Here is a 22,000-nt window from a genome sequence, read left to right on the forward strand (position 1 = left end):
AAACGTGCAATGAAAGTATCTAGCTAGCTATTAGCTACGGTCCTTTTGTAATTCTAGCTACACAAGCAATGCTGGACTTGAATACCCAACCACATGTTACCCTAAATCAGGGGTTCTTAACCTTTTTTGTCTCGTTTACCCCTTGCCGAATGAAAAAAGTAAAATTTACCCCCACCGTTTTGATGGCCCCTTGTGATGTCATCGAGTGCAGTCAACCATGCGAAGAAATGCAAAACATCCTTTTTTGTCTGGATTTACCTTGGCAAATATCAGAAACAAGCTGTTTATTTGCCGAAGACACGATTGTTCTTGACGGGATCCTGTGAAAAATAATGTCTACTCAAATGACTTTTGTGCTTGCTTTCCACGAACAATTTTGGAGATTCTTGGAACAGTCGTTGAAAGAGCTACTCGCATGTCGTCTTTGGGAACTAAGCGAGATCGATGTTTTGTTTTAATAGTGAACAATGAAAAGCACCCTGCTTCACACAGATAAGTAGTTGAAAAAAGTATAATAACTTCAAATACACGCATAGTCAGCGTAGGAAACTCTTCGACTAATCCAAACCAAAACTTGGAAAAGTTATCATTGCACGATAAGAGTTTGCAATAAAGCGTTGTTGAACATTGAAGATCAATCAATTCATTTTTGCAAAGATCATCGTCAGCAATACTTTCTAACTTGGCTTCGAAGGGATAAGTTATCCAAAGAGCAGTACTGTTAAAACTTTCATCTTCGTAGTAACCGTCAAAGTTCTTTTTTGAGGCGGCAAGGTGTTGGCATATTTCGACTTTGAGGTCAGAAATCTCGATGCGACTTCTACTGACTTCCCAATCATCAAATGTTGCAAAATTTGCGTAAATTCCTTTTTGAACTCCTCTAGTCTAGCCTACTCCTCAGATCTAATTTTGTCTAATGCTAACACTTTTTCCTTGCATTTGCATATTGAGCTGGTTCAAACTTGAAAAATGTCTGTCAAGTAAGGGAACGTTCAAATATTACGTAACGCCTTCGAGGGGGAGGGGGGGGATTTATGCAAAGCGTTACGTTAGCGTCACATCGGAGGGGGGAGGGGGTTCAAGCAAAACGTTACGTAACGCTTTACAGTACGGAATGGTAGTTTTTTGTGCTGAATTCGTAGTGAAAAAGCGTTACATGGGGGAGGGGGGATTGAAAAAAGCGTTACGTTGGCGTTACATGGGAGAGGGGGGAGTCAAAAATTCGGAAAAAAAGCGTTACGTAATATTTGAACGTTCCCTAAGCCAATGCACTAATAAATTTGTTGTCGCAAAAAGCTCAACGGAGATTTGCGTTCTCGAAGAAAAGTCTCAATTTCACCATTATAGTTCGAAAACTCGAGACAAAACAAGACCCCTATAGAGAGCCACCGAACTTCGGTGTGATAAAGGAGAACAGAGTGTTTTGATGCCATCTGATCACAAACCACTTTGAAAAGACGATGATTAAGAGCACGTGTCCTGATAAAATTCACACATTCAACCACATGCTTCAATACTGCTTTCAAATATTCTGGAAGGTTTTTACTTGCCAGTACATGTCGATGAAGGGCACGGTGAGTAGAAATGATGTTCGGTGCGCGTTTTTTCACCGGAGTTGTAAAGCCAGACTTAGCACCGAGCATAGAAGGGACACCGTCTGTGCAAAGTAAACCTGTATGATTCCAAGATATAATTATTTTGTTGAAAGAAATTAATTTATCCATTTTTTCTAAAAATGTAGCACACATGCGCTGCTGAAATGAAACTGGTTGTCTACTTGCGTGGAGATAAAAGAAAAAGACGAAAACTTACATTAGGCCTAAGCATAAATTTGAATCAAAATCGAGTGCAATACTACCAGTTTTTTAATAATTGAAAATATGAAATTTACTTTAATTTATGATTCAGTAAATTTACCCCCTCGGTAGGTGAAATTTTTCCCCAGGGGTAAATTTACCCCCGGTTAAGAACCCCTGCCCTAAATCAACGCATTCCACAGATGGCGTCACCAGTGGCGTAGCCAGGAAAAAATTTGGGGGGGGCCAAATATTTGATGAATTGAAGAGAACGACAAAGTGTTGGATTTAAGACATCGCCACCTGATGTGCAGTGGCGTATCCTGGGGGCTTGAGCAAGGGGAAGCAATGAAACTGGTGGGGGTTGAGCGTGCCTAAGGCACGCGTATTATAGGGGGGTCCGGGGGCGTGCTCCCCCGGAAAATTTTTGCAAAATTACACTTAAATAATGGATTATAGCGCTTTCTGGAAACACTTTTAGGGTAATATTTGTATGAAATTTATTAGCAGATAAACAGCTATTAACTTATTAAAGGTAGCTCTTACACACGAACGGGCAAAATCTGCGGCTAAAATTAGAGAACACCAAAAACTCAGCTACACAAAAACCCAACAGAGTAAGCCATTCTGAAATAGCTTCCACAAATTAGTTAAAAGAAACGTAAATCGCGTAAATTTTGCGCGATTTAGGATTTACAAAATTTATTGGTGTCTTTCTGTGTGTCTAAAAAAAGTCCTTGGGGTGTTAATAGCCAGATGTCTTGGAAAACGTTATAAATTTCTACAAATTTTATTATATTTTCAACAAAGGGCTCAACTTCGGAATCCAAACTTTGAAAATTTGGGGGGCCATGGCCCCGTTCGCCCCCCCCCCCCTGGCTACGCCTATGGGCGTCACAATCGGTACATAGCCTAAATAATTGTGCTGTCATCATGGTTGGAATTTCACAACTATTACACATTAGGCTACACAACCACAATTTTTTTTATTTTTACATGCTCAGTTCTCCATCACAACTAAATTTTATGATTTTTTATGATAGTGTCTAAATTTTATGCTATTTTATGATTTTTTCCAAATCAAGCAAAGTTTTATGATTTTTTATGATTTTATGCCTAATGGGACCTGTATGTGATCCTGTATGTGATCATACTTCAACGTAAACCGCCGTACATTCTTGATCAGCTTCAAAATAGAGAATAATCGCTCTGCACTGCAATTTCTCCCTTTTTTCATTTGTAGTCAACATTTGGTTGTAATCACATTCATAGAAAAAGTGTAAGCCAAGTGCAAACAGGATGCTGATTAACGATAATTTCTAAATTAAGCGTTACTCAACAATCTGCTGTCTCGAAAGAATTAAGTTGAACATACAATAATAGGCTACATAGCTATATAAAAAAAAGAAAAGTCATTAGAATAAGTTATGGTGCGACGGCCTTTGAAAATTTCAAACAACGCAAGCTACCTGGGCGTCGAGACGCACAAATGCGACGTCGAGAATCACTGCACAATTTATCAATCGTGCTGCAAATTTGAAAACTTTCAGGGACCCCCTAAACACACTTTGCGGACCCCTTGGAGTCCGCGAACCCTCGGTTGAGAACCGCTGAACTACGTTATTGTGATTATTATATAATGTATATTGTGTTATTTTGTTTTTCCTGTAGTAAATATGGAGCTACCAATCCATTTTTTTTTTTTTTTTTTGAAAAAAATGTGGAAACTCCCAACAGCAGCTTCAGTGCTGGTCTATTTTCACCACCATCATTCTGGCAGAATAATTTTTCCGCTTTCCGCCTAAAAAAGTCATCCATGAATAAGTGCGAGGTATACAATGCGACCCGAGGTACTTTCGACAAATCTCAAATAAAATTATAATCCGCAACATATGCCACTTAAATTTTACATGCATCGGATTCAGTATTGAATTACTTCTCCAGGGGTGTGCACCAATAGGTGGGCATTTGGTAGGAACTCCCAGCAGAACGGTCCGAAGATGGAGGATATATTGACGATAATCAAGAGAATAATACAATTTTTGCATAATTGAGAGCCCTCCAATAAACCTCAAATAAAACTATAATCCGCAACATATTCCACTTAAATTTTACATGCATCGGATTCAGTAATGAATTCCCTTTCCAGGGGTGTGCACCAATAGGTGGGCATTGTGTAGGAACTCCCAGCAGAACGGTTCAAACATGGAGGATATATTAACTATAATCAAGAGAATAATGCAATTTTTGCATAATTGAGAGCCCTCCAATAAACCTCAAATAAAACTATAATCCGCAACATATGCCACTTAAATTTTACATGCATCGGATTCAGTATTGAATTCCCTTTCCAGGGGTGTGCACCAATAGGTGGGCATTTGGTAGGAACTCCCAGCAGAACGGTTCAAACATGGAGGATATATTGACGATAATCAAGAGAATAATGAAATTTTTGCATAATTGACACCTCTCCAATAAACCTCAAATAAAACTATAATCCGCAACATATGCCATTTAAATTTTACATGCATCGGATTCAGTATTGAATTACTTCTCCAGGGGTGTGCACCAATAGGTGGGCATTTGGTAGGAACTCCCAGCAGAACGGTCCGAAGATGGAGGATATATTTCCGATAGACATTAAAATAATACGATTTTTTGCATTAATTGACACCTCTCTAATAAACCTCAAATAAAACTATAATCCGCAACATATGCCACTTAAATTTTACATGCATCGGATTCAGTATTGAATTCCCTTTCCAGGGGTGTGCACCAATAGGTGAGCATTTGGTAGGAACTCCAAGCAGAACGGTCCGAAGATGGAGGATATATTGACGATAATCAAGAGAATAATGCAATTTTTGCATAATTGACACCTCTCCAATAAACCTCAAATAAAACTATAATCCGCAACATATGCCATTTAAATTTTACTGGATCTGCATTGGAAAAGATGCAGACAGTGGAGAAAAAGGCAACGATTTCGTATTAATGAAATATTTGCATTTTTCCTGCAATGAAGCTATATAACCTACAGTGTATAGGCAAGAGCTTTTGAAAAGCAGGTTGGCCAGCTTGTAGCCTACAAGAGACTTGAAAAAGAATTGCCAATTGGCTGAGATGCTGGAAGAGGCTGTACTTTCCTGTAAAGAACTACATAGGATGATTAAACCAACACATGGATTTAGAACAAACAAAAATAACCTAATTCTACGGAAACTACAGACTGCAAAATAAACAAATGGACGAATGCTGGAGTGGACAATCCTTAAGACCATTCGTCTCAGCACAACAGCTTGGCGCTGTTAAAAATACACAAACACTACAGTAAAACGTTACGTAATTGCAATATTAAAATACAACGTAAACGCAAGGGTTTGCAGCGTTAATCACATGAACTGCCTGTCGACTGTTCGGCAGATGACGTCACTGATTTATTGTGTTGTTGTTTAGTAACATTTCCGGGGTTCGAAGGTCCATCACTGTTGTTCACAGCGTGTGACATCATTGGTGGCGATAATAGCACTGTTGACGAAAAAACGTTATACAGCAACATAACTAAAACATCGAAAACTGTTCATGCAACGTGAACACTAAGATTTGCCATGTCAACCCTACGGGTTGTCTTGAAGATTTTCAGCGATATGCTACAAAACGGTTATCCAACGTTGATCAGCCATATTTCGATACAAAATTACAAATGGAAGAAATTATATAGTGTCAGTTGAGTCGATGCGAGTGATGTCATCAATGGATGGTTTTGCTGAGTAAAAGTTAAGTGTGATGGATATTGCTGTTTTGTCGATCTCAGCACCAGAACACGTGACAGCGATTTTGCCTTCTCAAGAGACAAAAGAAATTGCTAAATGCCAAGCAAGCTTACACAAAAAGTTCCATTACAGGGTAAAAAAAACAAAAACTGTGCATAGACAGTAGTGCAATGCAAACAAAAAACAGAAACAACGTTTCTTAAATCATGTTAGCTCCTAGTAATATTAAAAAAAAAATTGGGGCAAACGAAAACTACATCCTGGATGGGCGGCTTCGCACAGTTTCCCCTGTCTTTGCGCCACAGAGTTATACGAACTGATTGCTTCAGCTGAAAACGTAAGGGTGGCAAAGTTGTGAAGCAAAGTCTTCACAATAATTTCTCCTATTTGGAGATGCTCCTTGTCGGAGTAAAAAGACGCACAAACTCACGGATGGTTGCTTGGAAGCAACACCATAACGCTTTGCAGAGCTGTGCCTGCACGTGTACGTCTGTATAAAAGGTGAGATTGAGGCTCGAACCTCGTAATCTCGCATGCTAGTTGCATGTTTAGGTTAAGGCAAAAATAAAAAAAAAATATATTAAAATGAGCTAAGTATTTAAGTTACATTTGAAACTGCAATTATTCTACAAAAAATTACATGATTATATTTCCCTGTAAAGGCAACTTGTTGGTAATTAGCATATCTAAGCAACGTTTAAAAACATTAAAATTGGCAAATGGCGCTTCGGCATAACATGAAATAAATTGTCGACATCGGCTGCTGAAATGAGTAGTCTGCCGTTGAACAATTCGCTTCATTACTTCCATTGAGCGAACAACAACAATCAGTTACGTTTAACAAGCAATAAATTGCCGGCAGGGTGCTTTAAAAGTAGGCTACAATACGCTACAGAAAAATTGTTAGAAAATCGACGCGTGAAATGATAAAAGGTGACATGTTTTTAAAAGATAATTATGAGCTCGTGTTTTTTTTATTATTGACGTAGAAATAAAAGTTTTGTAGCATAATGTACTTACCAGAGTCTCCATATTTTGGTTATCTTGTTAAACTTACTTTTATTTTTAAAAACCTACCTACGTGCGGGGTAACCAATGTGGTAATATTTTATTTAGATTATTTAAGTATGAGGATATAGTTTATATTTAAGTATGAGTTTAAGTATGAGAATGGTTTGTTTATAAGTTGAATTAAGATGAAGGCTGTCTAACTGCTTGGTGAAATTTCTATCTATCTAATTTATCTAGTTTGGCTATCTGACTCCATGAACTAATTTCCACACAATTGTTATTCGAATTATAATTTTAAGTTATCAGAAGGTGTTCGTATAATATTGTAGGTCTATAACACAAATTGAATTTAAACATTACAGAATAATGAAATTATAGGATCGTGAAACATTATCACGAGTTATTACATTTTAATTAAACAATCAATTTAATGTTTTTCTGAGAGCTGAACTGGTCTAACTGAGCTGGTTTGATGTGAGCTGGTCCGACTTGATAGAGCTGTTTGTCTAATTGAGCTGGTTTGATGTGATCGAGCTCTCGTCAAAGGACGAACAAACCATTTTATTTTGTGTTCCCTTTTTTCTATTTTCTTTGGGAGCAGTTGCATGGAAAATTACAGAAACTTTAGTAAACGGCAGGAAAACTTATACGATGAAATAATGGATCGCTACAGTATTATTCTCTTGATTATAGTTAATATATCCTCCATCTTTGAACCGTTCTGCTGGGAGTTCCTACACAATGCCCACCTATTGGTGCACACCACTGGAAAGGGAATTCAATACTGAATCCGATGCCAGTAAAATTTAAGTGGCATATGTTGCGGATTATAGTTTTATTCGAAGATGTTTGGAGAAGTTTCAATTATGCAAAAAATCGTATTATTTTAATGTCTATTGTAAATATATCCTCCATCTTCGGACCGTTCTGCTGGGAGTTCCTACCAAATGCCCACCTATTGGTGCACACCCCTGAAAAAGTAATTCAATACTGAATCCGATGCATGTAAAATTTAAGTGGCATATGTTGCGGATTATAGTTTTATTCGAAAATGTTTGGAGAGGTGTCAATTATGCAAAAAATCGTATTATTTTAATGTCTATCGTAAATATATCCTCCATCTTTGAACCGTTCTGCTGGGAGTTCCTACACAATGCCCACCTATTGGTGCACACCCCTGGAAAGGGAATTCAATACTGAATCCGATGCATGTAAAATTTAAGTGGCATATGTTGCGGATTATAGTTTTATTTGAGGTTTATTGGAGATGTGTCAATTATGCAAAAATCGTATTATTTTAATGTCTATCGTAAATATATCCTCCATCTTCGGACCGTTCTGCTGGAAGTTCCTACCAAATGCCCACTTATTGGTGCACACCACTGAAAAGGGAATTCAATACTGAATCCGATGCATGTAAATATTAAGTGGCATATGTTGCGGATTATAATTTTATTTGAGGTTTATTGGAGAGGTGTCAACTATGCAAAAATTGTAATATTTTAATGTCTATCGTAAATATATCCTCAATCTTTGAACCGTTCTGCTGGGAGTTCCTACAAAATGCCCACCTATTGGTGCACACCCCTGGAAAGGTAATTCAATACTGAATCCGATGCATGTAAAATTTAAATGGCATATGTTGCGGATTATAGTTTTATTTGAGATTTGTCGAAAGTACCTCGGATCGCATTGTATACTTCGCACTTATTCACGGATGACTTTTTTAGGCGGAAAGCGGAAAAATTATTCTGCCAGAATGAGGGTGGTCTAGAGATGCAGCGAACCCAAAATTTTTATCCGCACACCGCACCGCAACTGACTCATCTATCCGCGCACCGCACCGCACACCGCAATTTATCTGGAACTTTGACACTGCACCGCACCGCACACCGCAAATTACAAAATTAAAAAAAAATATTTTAACGAGTTATTGTTTAGAAAGTCAATTGTAGGAAAAAGCATCCATGGCATATAACTGGTAACCTAGTACCAATACAGTTGTGCACTAATTGGCCAGGCTAACCAGATCATATTCTCTTATCAGCAATGCATCTAAGTTCTAAGACATAATACAAACTAAGACAAATAGAATGTTCCTGGATCCAGTATCAGGACTTTTGAACACTTTTTGTAAGCAATAATGCAATTATAATGCCAGTGGCTATATGAACTACACACACAAGAGTAAAACTTATAGCCTGAACTCACTGGGCTAACTGATATAGTAAATAATGCGGTAGTTGCGCTAGGCCTATAGCCTGGTAACTGAGCTTATCAGCTAGGCTACTAACCAAAAACATTCGTACAGCTTCCCTGACAAGCAAGCCCTAAAACCCTGTCAACTGCAAGCCATTTGCAATTTGCATTTGCATAGCTTTCCATCTTAGGGTTTCCGAAGGGAAAAATAACTGATCCGTGTTTCCAATTTAAATTTGAAGTTTCATAGCTGATTCTTGAAAAGTTGAAAGTTTACGTTTACGAAAGTTTAATTTCTTGAAAGTTTACGTTTACGAAAAATTAATTTCTTGAAAGTTTACGCGGCAAGCGGCGCGGCGCGGCTTTGTCATTTCAACCTTCCACGCGGCGCGGCGCGGCACGCGGCGAAAAAGTCAAAAGCGGCCGCGTACGCGGCGCGGCGCGGCGCGGCTTGCATCACTAGGGTGGTCTATTTTCAACCACCGTCATTCTGGCAGAATAATTCTGCGCGATCCGCCTAAAAAAATGATCCGTAAAAATTTGCGCGATAAACAATGCGATGAAAGTAGCAACACTCGGAAGCTGATAAAATCACTTTTCGTTACCACATCAAAGCAAATCTTAAATTTTTTCCATAGCCAAATGAACAGTGAACACAGAAATTTAAATAAAAAACTCGACTTGTCAAAGATAAAGCAACTGCAATAGCGAAAAGTTAGACAAAAAATCGTATCTACTAAGACTGCTATATGTGATATGGCAAGAAAAGTAAGCATCACAAAAACGACTATAAAAATACTTTCCCGAAATATTTTTCGGAATTTTATTTTTGAATCGTGTTCAGAATTAAATTTCCTTTCCAGGGATGGCAAGCTCGTGGTGGGGCAGACGAAGGAAACGCGAGCAGAATGGTTTAAAAATGGAAGAAATGTCTTGCGTATTTAAAAATAAATAGAGATTTTAACGTTGATAAACGCCTTCAATTAGGCGTCTATAAAAATATTTTCCCGATATATTTTTCGGAATTTTATTTTTGAATCGTGTTCTGAATTAAATTTCCTTTCCAGGGGTGGCAAGCTCGTGGTGGGGCAGACGAAGGAAACGCAAGCAGAATGGTTTAAAAATGGGGGAAATGTCTTACGTATTTAAAAACAAATGGAGATTTCAACGTTAAAAGACGCCTTCAATTAGGCGTCTATAAAAATACTTTTCCGAAATATTTTTCGGAATTTTATTTTTGAATCGTGTTCAGAATTAAATTTCCTTTCCAGGGATGGCAAGCTGGTGGTGGGGCAGACGAAGGAAACGCGAGCAGAATGGTTTAAAAATGGGGTAAATGTCTTACGTATTTAAAAACAAATAGAGATTTTAACGTTTATAGACGCCTTCAATTGAGCGTCTATAAAAATATTTTCCCGAAATATTTTTCGGAATTTTATTTTTGAATCGTGTTCAGAATTAAATTTTCTTTCCAGGGGTGGCAAGCTCGTGGTGGGGCAGACGAAGGAAACGCGAGCAGACTAGTTTAAAAATGGAAGAAATGTCTTGCGTATTTAAAAATAAATAGAGATTTTAACGTTTATAGACGCCTTCAATTGACCGTCTACAAAAATATTTTCCCGATATATTTTTCGGAATTTTATTTTTGAATCGTGTTCTGAATTAAATTTCCTTTCCAGGGGTGGCAAGCTCGTGGTGGGGCAGACGAAGGAAACACGAGCAGAATGGTTTAAAAATGGAAGAAATGTCTTACGTATTTAAAAACAAATAGAGATTTCAACGTTAAAAGACGCCTTCAATTAGGCGTCTATAAAAATACTTTCCCGAAATATTTTTCGGAATTTTATTTTTGAATCGTGTTCAGAATTAAATTTCCTTTCCAGGGGTGGCACGCTCGTGGTGGGGCAGACGAAGGAAACGCGAGCAGAATAGTTTAAAAATGGAAGATATGTCTTGCGTATTTAAAAATAAATAGAGATTTTAACGTTTATAGACGCCTTCAATTGACCGTCTATAAAAATATTTTCCCGAAATATTTTTCGGAATTTTATTTTTGAATCGTGTTCAGAATTAAATTTCCTTTCCAGGGATGGCAAGCTCGTGGTGGGGCAGACGAAGGAAACGCGAGCAGAATGGTTTAAAAATGGAAGAAATGTCTTACGCATTTAAAAACAAATAGAGATTTCAACGTTAAAAGACGCCTTCAATTAGGCGTCTATAAAAATACTTTTCCGAAATATTTTTCGGAATTTTATTTTTGAATCGTGTTCAGAATTAAATTTCCTTTCCAGGGGTGGCAAGCAGTGGCGTAGCAACGCAGTATGCCGCCCTTGGATTTTTGCGCGAAACGCCGCCCCTACCCCCCCCCCCCCCCGACACCGTCGTAAAAGCTAATTAAAATTCCACACAACAGAAGAATTAAAGTAGTTTTGTTTAATTTTATTGAAAGTTCAAAATAAAACCACTTCTTACTCAGACAGCTGAACGATTCTTTGTCTCCTTTAATTACTCTAATCGCTGGCTTGAATGGCCCTTTTTTATTCTGAAACCTTTCTGGCCCTAGTTTGATTATCTCAACTCTCATGTTATGGGTTAATGTTTCTGGCCAAGTAGTCACATCGTTATGAGAATAATAGATAGCATCTGTTTTATCTTTATCTGACAGTGTTTCATTCACAGGCTTTCAATGACCACTTTGTTATTGTTTTGCTCGAGGTAGCCTACACTTCTTCTTCCGTCTCAATTTGAGGTACCGTAGAGATTTACTGTGCTAATCTCTTCTGTTTTTTTAGCAGAGGCAATTTTTACGAACTTCAAAATGACTCCTTCATTCTTTTTACTTTTTAGTTCCCCTTCTCCAGCTTTCTTTTTCTTTCTAAAAAAATCTTCACTTTCTTTTACTCTCGTCATAGGCAAAAATTAACTTAAAAAAATTGCAACTTAAATCTTGTTCTGGAATCTGCAGCACATTAGTTAAAAACAATAACCATCATTGCAAATTTGCTGAGTTAAGCTAAGTGATCTATTTCAGACCTGAAACTTTAAACTTTTTACTAACCTAACCCATCTTCACAGATGAAGATGGAGGAATCCCCTCTATCTACCACAGACAGATAGTAAAGATGACAGTTGACTCGATGACCTCACGGTCTATTCTTGTCTCCTCCCGAAAGTGAAATAAACATTTCATTTGACCCCAATGAAATGTAGTCCAAAAAAACAACCTCTCATACGAAAAAAGAAAGCTCAATTGGTTAGCGCGTCACTTCTGGAACAAAGAAGCTTCAAGATCAAGCGGCGCTGGTTCGACTCTCGGGGTGTGCGCTTGAGCAACGCACGTTAAGGACTGCTCTCCATTCAGCGGCATCTAATGGATGGAATAGTTCCCCGGCAACATGACTTCAACAATCGGAAACTTCACTCTGTCAATCTCGGTGACCGGGCCTGCGTCAGTGATTTAAAGCCTCTACAAGTATGTGAAACTGCCAGGATTAAGTTCTGCAAGAAGCTTTTCCAGTCCGAGGATAAAGATTCAATCAATCAATCAAGTGAAATAAACTTAAAACTAATCTGAACTTAACTATCCTACCAAAGCTAAATTGACTGAGTAATGCTATAGCTTACAAGTTACAACCGATATTCTATCATTACTTCAACAACATGAATATCATTAAACCGTCACAAATACTACATGGTGAGGCACAATCTAAAAAAGTTGCAAATTAGTTTATAGGCATAGCCTAACTTGTTTAATTTTTTGGCTTCACTTAGATCAGTGTTAACTTAGGTCGTTTAAGTCTGAGTCTCTCCGAGAATAAATTAACGTGACTGTCTTTGTTCGTTTTCTTTAAACTTTTAAACGTTATCACATTTTGCCGCCCTTTAGCAACGTGCCGCCCCTGGATTTATCCACAAGATCCAATGGGTAGTTACGCCACTGGTGGCAAGCTCGTGGTGGGGCAGACGAAGGAAACGCGAGCAGAATAGTTTAAAAATGGAAGAAATGTCTTACGTATTTAAAAATAAATAGAGATTTTAACGTTGATAAACGCCTTCAATTAGGCGTCTATAAAAATATTTTCCCGATATATTTTTCGGAATTTTATTTTTGAATCGTGTTCTGAATTAAATTTCCTTTCCAGGGGTGGCAAGCTCGTGGTGGGGCAGACGAAGGAAACGCGAGCAGAATAGTTTAAAAATGGAAGAAATGTCTTACGTGTTTAAAAACAAATAGAGATTTCAACGTTAAAAGACGCCTTCAATTGACCGTCTATAAAAATACTTTTCCGAAATATTTTTCGGAATTTTATTTTTGAATCGTGTTCAGAATTAAATTTCCTTTCCAGGAATGGCAAGCTCGTGGTGGGGCAGACGAAGGAAACGCGAGCAGAATGGTTTAAAAATGGGGTAAATGTCTTACGTATTTAAAAACAAATAGAGATTTTAACGTTTATAGACGCCTTCAATTAGGCGTCTATAAAAATATTTTCCCGAAATATTTTTCGGAATTTTATTTTTGAATTGTGTTCAGAATTAAATTTCCTTTCCAGGGATGGCAAGCTCGTGGTGGGGCAGACGAAGGAAACGCAAGCAGAGTGGTTTAAAAATGGGGTAAATGTCTTACGTATTTAAAAATAAATAGAGATTTTAACGTTTATAGACGCCTTCAATTAGGCGTCCATAACGTCTTTAACGGGACGAGTGGTGCCTGTTCTGGTGCTATGAAATCTGACACATGTACGAGTGGTGTTGATGACGTCATATCATTGCGCAACGCAGTATCTGTCTTGAGATCAGTCACTTCGCCTTTTTCTATTCTACGACCACTTGAGCTAATCCGATACCGCCATTTTGTGACACGCATTCATTCTGTTACTGAAGTGCTTCGTACCAACAACGTTCGCAATAAAGCTCGAGACATAATAAACATGGTGGCAGCGCAAGATTCTTGAACTCAGCCGTAGCGTCAGCAAATCGAAGACATACAGATAGAAGTGGCACTAAGGTTAAATTGAACCAGCGTCATAGACAGACAAGATGTCAGATCGCCAACATAGACTGCCCCCACCACTTGATCCACTGGACAGCAACCTTGCCGAGTCCTATCACCAATGGCGTGAAATGGTGGATATCTATTTGCTGACGACCAAAGCATACAATGATGACAACAAGGTGCAGACAGCAATCGTTAAAGAATGCGCAGGCTGGAGCATGATCCAGGAAATGAGACATTTTGAATATACCGCAGAAGAGAGCAAAGACGATCCGAAAATATTGCTGGAAAAACTTGAAAAATATTGCAGCCCAAAACAGAACGATGTTATCTCCACATTGAGGTTTTACAAAGTAGAATATAAAGAACCCTTTGACGCATTCCTGACAGAATTGAAAGCAAAAGCCGAACACTGCAAATTTCCAGACAGAAACAGGGCTTTGCGAGACAAAATCATACTGTCTGTTCCGACAGCGCTGCAAGAGAAGCTTTCATGCGAAGCGACACTCACGCTTGACAAAACAATACAAATCTGCCGAGCCAGTGAAGCATCGCACAAACAATTGCAAAAATTGCAAGCAAAGCCTGCTGAGTCCATACACAAGGTTGTACAACACCATTCCAACAAGGCAACACAGAGACGCTTTTCACGCTACGAGAAAAGCGCTCAATGTGACTTTTGTGGCCAAAACCATCCCCGCAACAGAAGCATGTGCCCAGCGTATGGAAAAACGTGTTCCACTTGCGGGAAAAGAAATCATTTTTCAGTAAAATGTCGAAGCCGCCTACACCAGGTCCACAACATGGAGCCAAGCGTGCACTCAGAAGAAGAAGACGCATATTTGTGTGCTATACAAGGAAGTGAGAAACGAGGACTAACTGCACTACTCAATATAAATGAACAGGAAGTCCGTTTCCAGCTGGACACCGGAGCTGACGTCAACACCATATGCAAGCGCTTTGTAAAAAGAGGTCAGATAACTCCGACTACACAAACATTGACGATGTGGAATAGAACTACAGTCAAACCAGCAGGTACGGCCCTACTCGATGTTATCAATCCGAGAACTAAGGAAACCTACTGTGTTAAATTCACTGTTGTAGATAATAACTTGAACTGTCTTCTAGGATTATCCACAGTTAAAAACTTGAATTTGATTTCGATTAATGATGATGCTTTTATCGCCAATATAAGTAACACAAATCTGGGTTACATCGGTTGTGCGTCTTTAACAGTAGACCCAAGGGTAAAACCTAGAACCCTACCCTGTCGCAATGTGCCAGTCGCGCTCAAAGAGAAAGTCAAACTCGAACTCGAATCGCTGGTAGAGCAAGGCGTACTATCCCCCGTCGATGAACCAACGGACTGGGTTAGTCAAATGGCAATAGTAAAAAAACCAAATGGGGATTTACGTATCTGCATCGATCCCCAGCCACTAAACACAGCATTAAAAAGAGAACACTATAAATTGCCAACGCTTGACGATATCTTACCTTCCTTAACAAATGCCAAAATATTCTCAAAGGTCGATGTAAAACACGCCTATTGGCATATCGAACTAGATGAAGAAGCGAGCAAGCTAACAACAATGATCACGCCGCATGGTCGCTATCGGTGGATTAGACTTCCATTCGGTCTCAAAGTAAGCAGCGAAATTTTTCAAAAAAGATTAATAGAGGCGTTGCAAAACCTAAACGGTGTCTTCGCTGTCGCAGATGACATCATTGTTGTTGGTTGTGGGTCAAATGAAAACCAGGCCATCAATAACCATGACGATAACCTGAGAGCTTTGCGACAGCGCTGCAAAAATATACCAATTTTGCTCAATGATCAAAAGGCGATCATTAAGAAAACGGAAATCACGTTTATGGGCCACAAGGTAACGAAAAACGGGATCCAAGCCGATCTATCAAAGATAGAAGCAATAAGAAACATGCCTTCACCCACAGATATATCTGGCGTAAAACGATTCTGCGGCATGATTCAGTATCTATCGAGGTTCATGCTAAATCTGGCAAACGACCTCGAGCCCGTACGAAGACTGACCCGAAAAAACGTAGAGTGGGAATGGAGTGAGGAGTGTGAGCAGGCAATACAAAAGGTTAAAAAGAAAATCGAGCAACCCCCAATACTGGCCTATTTTGACGCGCAAAAGCCAGTGATTCTACAGGTGGACAGCAGCAAGGATGGACTTGGTGCTGTTCTCTTGCAGGACGATCAACCTGTCGAATATGCATCTCGCGCCCTCACAAAATCTGAGCGAAATTGGGCACAAATAGAGAAAGAGACATTAGCAGTCGTATTTGGTCTGGAGCGATTTGACCAATACACCTATGGCCGACAAATCACAATACACAACGACCACAAACCCATCGAAACTATACTTAAAAAACCACTAAGCCAGGCCCCCAAACGGATACAGAGCCTGCTGATGCGCATGAATAGATACGATGTTGATTTCAAATACATGCCTGGAGCCAGCCTTGTCATTGCCGACACCCTAAGTAGAGCCTTCCCTGAACTTAACGACTCAGAGAATCAACCGAATCACATAATGAACTTAAACGTCCTAGAGGACATACCAGACGAACGTCTAATTGCAGTAAAACAGGCCATGCAAAGCGATGACGAAGCAAAAACACTGTTCGAGGATCATAACAGAAGGTTGGCCAGCTACCAAAAATGATCTCCCAGAAAACATCAAACCTTATTTTTCGCTTCGAGAGTGCCTGACGCAAGAAAAGAACTTAATACTAAAGGGAGAGCGCATATTTATCCCAAAAAATTTGCGCCGCGAGATCAAAGACAATTTACACCTTGCGCATTTAGGTTATGACAGCATGATGCGGCGAGCACGCGAGACCGTGTTTTGGATAGGATTACAAAAAAGAACTAAAACAAATGACAGACAATTGTATAATCTGTCAACAAATTCAATTCAATTCAATTCAATTTATTTTTCTTTGTCGGAAAACAACAGCAATGATAAAGTTACAAATAATGAACGGGAACAAAACCAACAAAAGGAAAAGGTGGCAAAACTACAAAGTTTAAAACGTGCATGCGATGCAAATTTAAAGGTTACGTACACGAACGTAAATTAAGCACGGCCACCAAACCTAACAGTTTAAAGTAGATGAATTAGTTGGAAGAACCAGTTGGCTCCACATACCTAAAGCAACTGGAGGTGTGCCAGTTGATGAAACCATGCGGGGACGACTGAACCTTACAACCAATATAAAAAAGAAAAATCAACAACACGAGCATTCAAGAATAAACAATGAACATACGGCATATTATTACATATTAAACATATTATTTACATATTAAACATATTACATATACAAAATACTATGTACAGTACATCGTTTTAAGTAAAATGGAGTGTTCGCAGCAACGACAGTGGTGTGATATTGAATAGGAATTGATAACTGATGGGTACAGGAATTTAGATTAATTAACTTATTATTTGAGCATGATATTACACTGATGATCATGAATGATGAAAAATGTAGTGAAGATGATAATTATGAAAATGGTCTAGATGGCATGCGGGTGACTTCGGTATCGGAGCGGGATGGAGTTTCTTGAAATGAATTTCCAACCAAACTTCTGGAGAGTGATAGGCCTACAGCTTCATTGTTGAAGTACTCTTGCCAAATAAATCTACACAACAAAGTAACAGAAAGTTATAAGGTTCTGTGAACAAGTATATTATACGTTCGGCTAATTAAAGGCATATTGCATTGGTAACATATTAGCATCTAATTGCAGCCTATTGAAACTGAACAGTTTAAGGTGTTGATGGCAGATGTACGACATTGACAGTAGTACTTGAAAGATTAAATGTACAAAAGTGGTATCTATTACACAATGGACGTATGCTAATCGGTTTGAGTTTTTGTTTGCAGATGGGTTTTCAGCTTGCTGCTGAATAATGAAAAGGTTTCGATTTCAGTAATGTGTTTAGGGAGATCGTTCCAGACTTTAACTCCACTAAATTGGATGGATTGTTGGGTTAACTTTTTCGAGTAATAGGGGAGAAAAAATCGATTGCTACTTCTAGTTGATATGTGATGCAAGTTGCTATTAAGTTGAAATAGTGAGTTAAAGTTTTTAGGCAGTTGATTATGTTTTAGTTTAAACATGAATTTGCCAGTTTCGATGGTATAAAGGTTATCAATTGTGAAAAAACTGTCGACATTGTATTGTGGTTCATGCTTAGTGATCATTTTTATGAATTTGTTGCAAATTTTTTGCAGTTTGTTTACAATGGTAACATGACCATGCTTCCAAGCACTAATGCAATATCTTAGATTGCTTTCAATGAGAGAATGATAGAGAGAAATCAAATTCGCAGTGTTTAAGTAAGGTTTAATCTTGCAGATTATTCCGAAATTTCGTCGCAGTTTTTGTAGCAAGTGAATCATATGAGATTTCCATGACAAATTTTCATTCAGTAAAATGCCTAGGAAACTAACAGTGTTAAGACGTTCAATGGGTTGATTGTACACAGATAATGTATGGGTGAAGTTAAAACACTTTGTATTATTATTATTGTTGAATAAAATGTGCTTAGTTTTATTTACATTTAACGACAGCCTATTTGCTGCTAGCCAGTCTGTTACATTTAACATTTCCATATTGGCCAGTTCATAAAGCTCGGGGATACTGTTACCACATAAAAACAAATTGGAGTCATCAGCAAACATTACAGATTCAGAGTGTTGTAAGCTGTTACAGAAATCATTTATATATATCAAAAACAGTAAAGGTCCTAGAATTGAACCCTGGGGGACCCCGAAACATATTTTGCGTTTAGTAGACATTGATTGAGATATTTCTACTACTTGAAATCGGTTTAGTAGGTAACTACTGAGCCAGTCATGGGCTGCCCCCCTGATACCATAATAGTAAAGCTTGTTTAACAAAATTTTGTGATCAATTGTGTCAAATGCTTTAGACAGGTCTAAAAATATACCAAGGGTGGTTTCTTTTTTTTCAAATGCATTTGAAATTTTACTGACAAGATGCAAAACTGCGAGGTTAGTTGAATGATTTTGTCTGAACCCAAATTGTTGGGGGTAGAAAAAGTTATGGTTGTCAAGAAAATTATACACTCTGTTGTACATTATTTTTTCAAGTATTTTAGAAAAGGAAGATAATAGACTGATGGGGCGGTAATTACTACAGTCTTCAGTTTTGCCTTTTTTGAATATGGGTATTATTTTAGATGTTTTAAATGCTGTTATAAATTCACCGTTAGTTAAGGATAAATTGAAGATGTGGGTCAGTGCTATAATTATGTTTTGTGGTACAACTTTTAATATCTTTGTTGGTATTTCATCTATTCCACAACTAAGTTTGGATTGAAAAGAAGAAAGAATTTGTTTGACTTCATCAGCAGAAGTGGGGCGCAAAAAAATGGATTCACTGATAGGATTTGAAAGATAATCTGAAAATTTGGTACTTGTATTAGGAATTTTATCCACCAGATTTGATGCTATTGAAGAGAAATATTCATTGAAGTAGTTAGCCTTATCAATATTCTGTATAAGTACTTCATCACCTTTAACAAGATGGGACTGTTCATTGCATCTGGTTTTACCTAATAATTGATTTAAAATATTCCAGGTTTTTTTCAGGTTATTTTTGTGCTTTAACAGTAAAGTTTTAAAATAGTTTTGTTTTTTCAGCTTTAGTGACCTGGTATAAAAGTTTCTTAGAGCATTGTAGTAAGATTTGTTTTTTTCAGAAGATTTTCTAAGATATTTTTTGTATGCCAGTTGTTTCATTCTGTAAAGATCACTGAGTTCATGATCATACCAGCATTTTGTTGTTACATTTCTTACAGATTTCACTGGAAAACTGCTTTTAAATACTTCAACGTAATTATTGAAAAGCATGTTATAAGCTACATCAGTGTTGGTTTCATTCATGATGTTATTAATGTTGAGCTTAGATAATTTTTCTACAAAATGACACATGTTAATGTTGCTGTAGCATCTTTTCTCTTTGTTTAATGAAAGTTCTTCTATTGAACCTAATTGAGAGCATTGTATTACAGGCAGATGGTCAGCGATGCAGTCAACTATTATACCAGCATTTGTTTTGGCATTACAGACATTTGTCCATATGTGATCAATACATGTGGTACTGGCTGAAGTAATTCTAGTTGGTTTAGTTATCAATGGATGGAAGCTGTGTTCAAACATAGCATCAGCATAGTTGCTGGTGTGACAATTATTATGGTCCAATAAATTGTAATTAAAATCTCCCATTATGAAACATTGTGCATTTGATTTTGATATTGTTTTTATTGTAGGAAGGAGTGTTTGTAGAAACTCAGAGTTGGCAGCAGAAAGTGATTGAGGAGATCTATATATAGTACCACAAGTTAACTTTTTCTTGTTTACAAATATATCAACAAAAAGGGATTCAAAAATTTTTTCTTTCATAATAGTCAGGTCATTTCTTACAGAGAACATAATGCTATCTTTTATATACAGAGCCACTCCTCCACCCCTTTGTTTACATCTACTATTTGCGAGAAAAACATACCCATCTAGGGAGGTAAATTCACCAGTTTGGTTTACTTTAAGCCATGTTTCATTAATAGATATAATATGTGGTTTAACTGTCATTGACGTTACAAGTGCCTGCAATTTTGAGAAATTCTTTGGGTTTGATAAAGATCTAATGTTAAGGTGCATAGTTATTAGGGATTTGTTTATTTGCATATTTGTTACGAAAAAATGTACTTTGTTAGAATACACATACACATCATTAGCTTGAAAACAAGGTTCAAGTTCTTCAGTATTTACAACTTCATTTTCAAGTGATGAAAAAAGTTCATTAAGCAATGTAGGCTCTTGGTTGAGAAGTTGTGCTGTTTTGATTGAAAAAAGTTGGGTAAATATAATATCACTACAGTTGAAAAACGGTAAAGAGTTATGTAAACAGTTTGTACAGAAATAAGATCTATCAGTCTGAGTTAAGTTTGTACATTTAAAATGATTAGACAAATTACATACACTGCAGGAGATGGACTTCTGGTTGCTGCGAACAACTTTCTCACAGATGTTACATGTAGGCATAGATAATATGGACTTACCTGTGTAGCTGTGAAGAAATCAACCGAACATGATATTTAAATACAGCCTACTGCTGAGTATACAAACAAGCAGAAAAATATGCTAAAATTTGAACAATAATCAAAAGTATATTATCAATAGTTTAAAGTAGTTTAACAAGGTAATTAAGGTAATATAATAAAGTTGAGGTTGACTGGAGGTTTTAAAGTTATGTCAGCATATTGCAAGCTGACTTTAAGAAATGCTATATCAAAAAGCAGTACTTATCAGTAAGCTTACTGTATCTAAAATAGGTTTTAACATTTCAATTCTCAACAGATAATGGAGCTTAATGTATGGAAGAAATCATTTAAATAATTAATATTAATTGCTTAACTTTGATATGTCATCTTCAGTCTGAATCCAATGCTTTTTGTCGTGGACATATGCATAAATTTTTCCATTGAATGAGAAAACATTACTTTTTCCCAATTTCTCCTTGGCCTGATTCAGCAATGCTAGCCTTCTTTTGGTGAGGGACTCGGTTATGGCCATCCCGCTTCCTTTAAGTTTGCGTTTTGAGTTGAAGATCAGATCTCGAGTTGACCTCCTAGTAAATTTCACAATTATTGGTACATTTTCAGTTCTGTTAGATAAAGGGTGGCAAGTACTTATGTCCCAATCTGTGATGTTTAAATCTAACTTCTCATTTATGGTTTGAATTACAAAATTAGTAAAAAAAGAAGGAGGAGAGCGACTGATTGATTCTTTAGGCATGGCTGAGCATCCATGAAGAATCAAGCAGTCACGTCTGGTATACTGTTCTTGGTCATCCATTTTGTTTTCAATTTTTTTCATGGCAGAAGACATCATGTTGAATTTATTGACCAGATGGTCAATTCTTTTGTCAAGTCGTTCAACATCAGGATTTTTTTGTAAATCTGCAAAACAGGATGTACCATTAGAGTCAGCTTTTGGTTTATGAATTTCAGTCTGGTACTTCCCTTTTATTGTCTTTTGCTCCTTTTGAATTTCCTTGATTTCTTCAGACAATTGCTTCAGCATGCATTTAACTTCATCCATTTTTCTTTGCAAGGTAATTGAAGCAGCAAGAAGTATTAGGCAAGATTAAAACTACTTAAATTTTCCGGTTT

At 37.5% G+C, this 22,000-nt stretch overlaps 2 protein-coding genes across 2 annotated transcripts; one reads left to right on the forward strand and one right to left on the reverse strand.

Moving 5' to 3' along the window:
* Nucleotides 1-13,816: 13,816 nt before the first annotated feature.
* On the forward strand, nt 13,817-16,459 carry LOC145768863 (uncharacterized). The gene has a single exon (XM_082580469.1). The coding sequence runs from the start codon at nt 13,817-13,819 to the stop codon at nt 16,457-16,459; it is 2,643 nt and encodes an 880-aa protein (XP_082436595.1).
* A 251-nt stretch (nt 16,460-16,710) lies between these two features.
* LOC145768734 (uncharacterized) lies at nt 16,711-22,000 on the reverse strand. Its single transcript, XM_082580317.1, has 2 exons — nt 21,329-22,000; nt 16,711-17,439 (listed from the first exon to the last, which is right to left on the reverse strand). Exons 1-2 carry the CDS (start codon nt 21,927-21,929, stop codon nt 17,402-17,404), a joined length of 639 nt encoding a protein of 212 aa, XP_082436443.1. The 5' UTR covers nt 21,930-22,000; the 3' UTR covers nt 16,711-17,401.

This window comes from Aplidium turbinatum, chromosome 4 (assembly GCF_918807975.1).
Source record: "Aplidium turbinatum chromosome 4, kaAplTurb1.1, whole genome shotgun sequence".
Taxonomy (NCBI): Eukaryota; Metazoa; Chordata; class Ascidiacea; order Aplousobranchia; family Polyclinidae; genus Aplidium; species Aplidium turbinatum.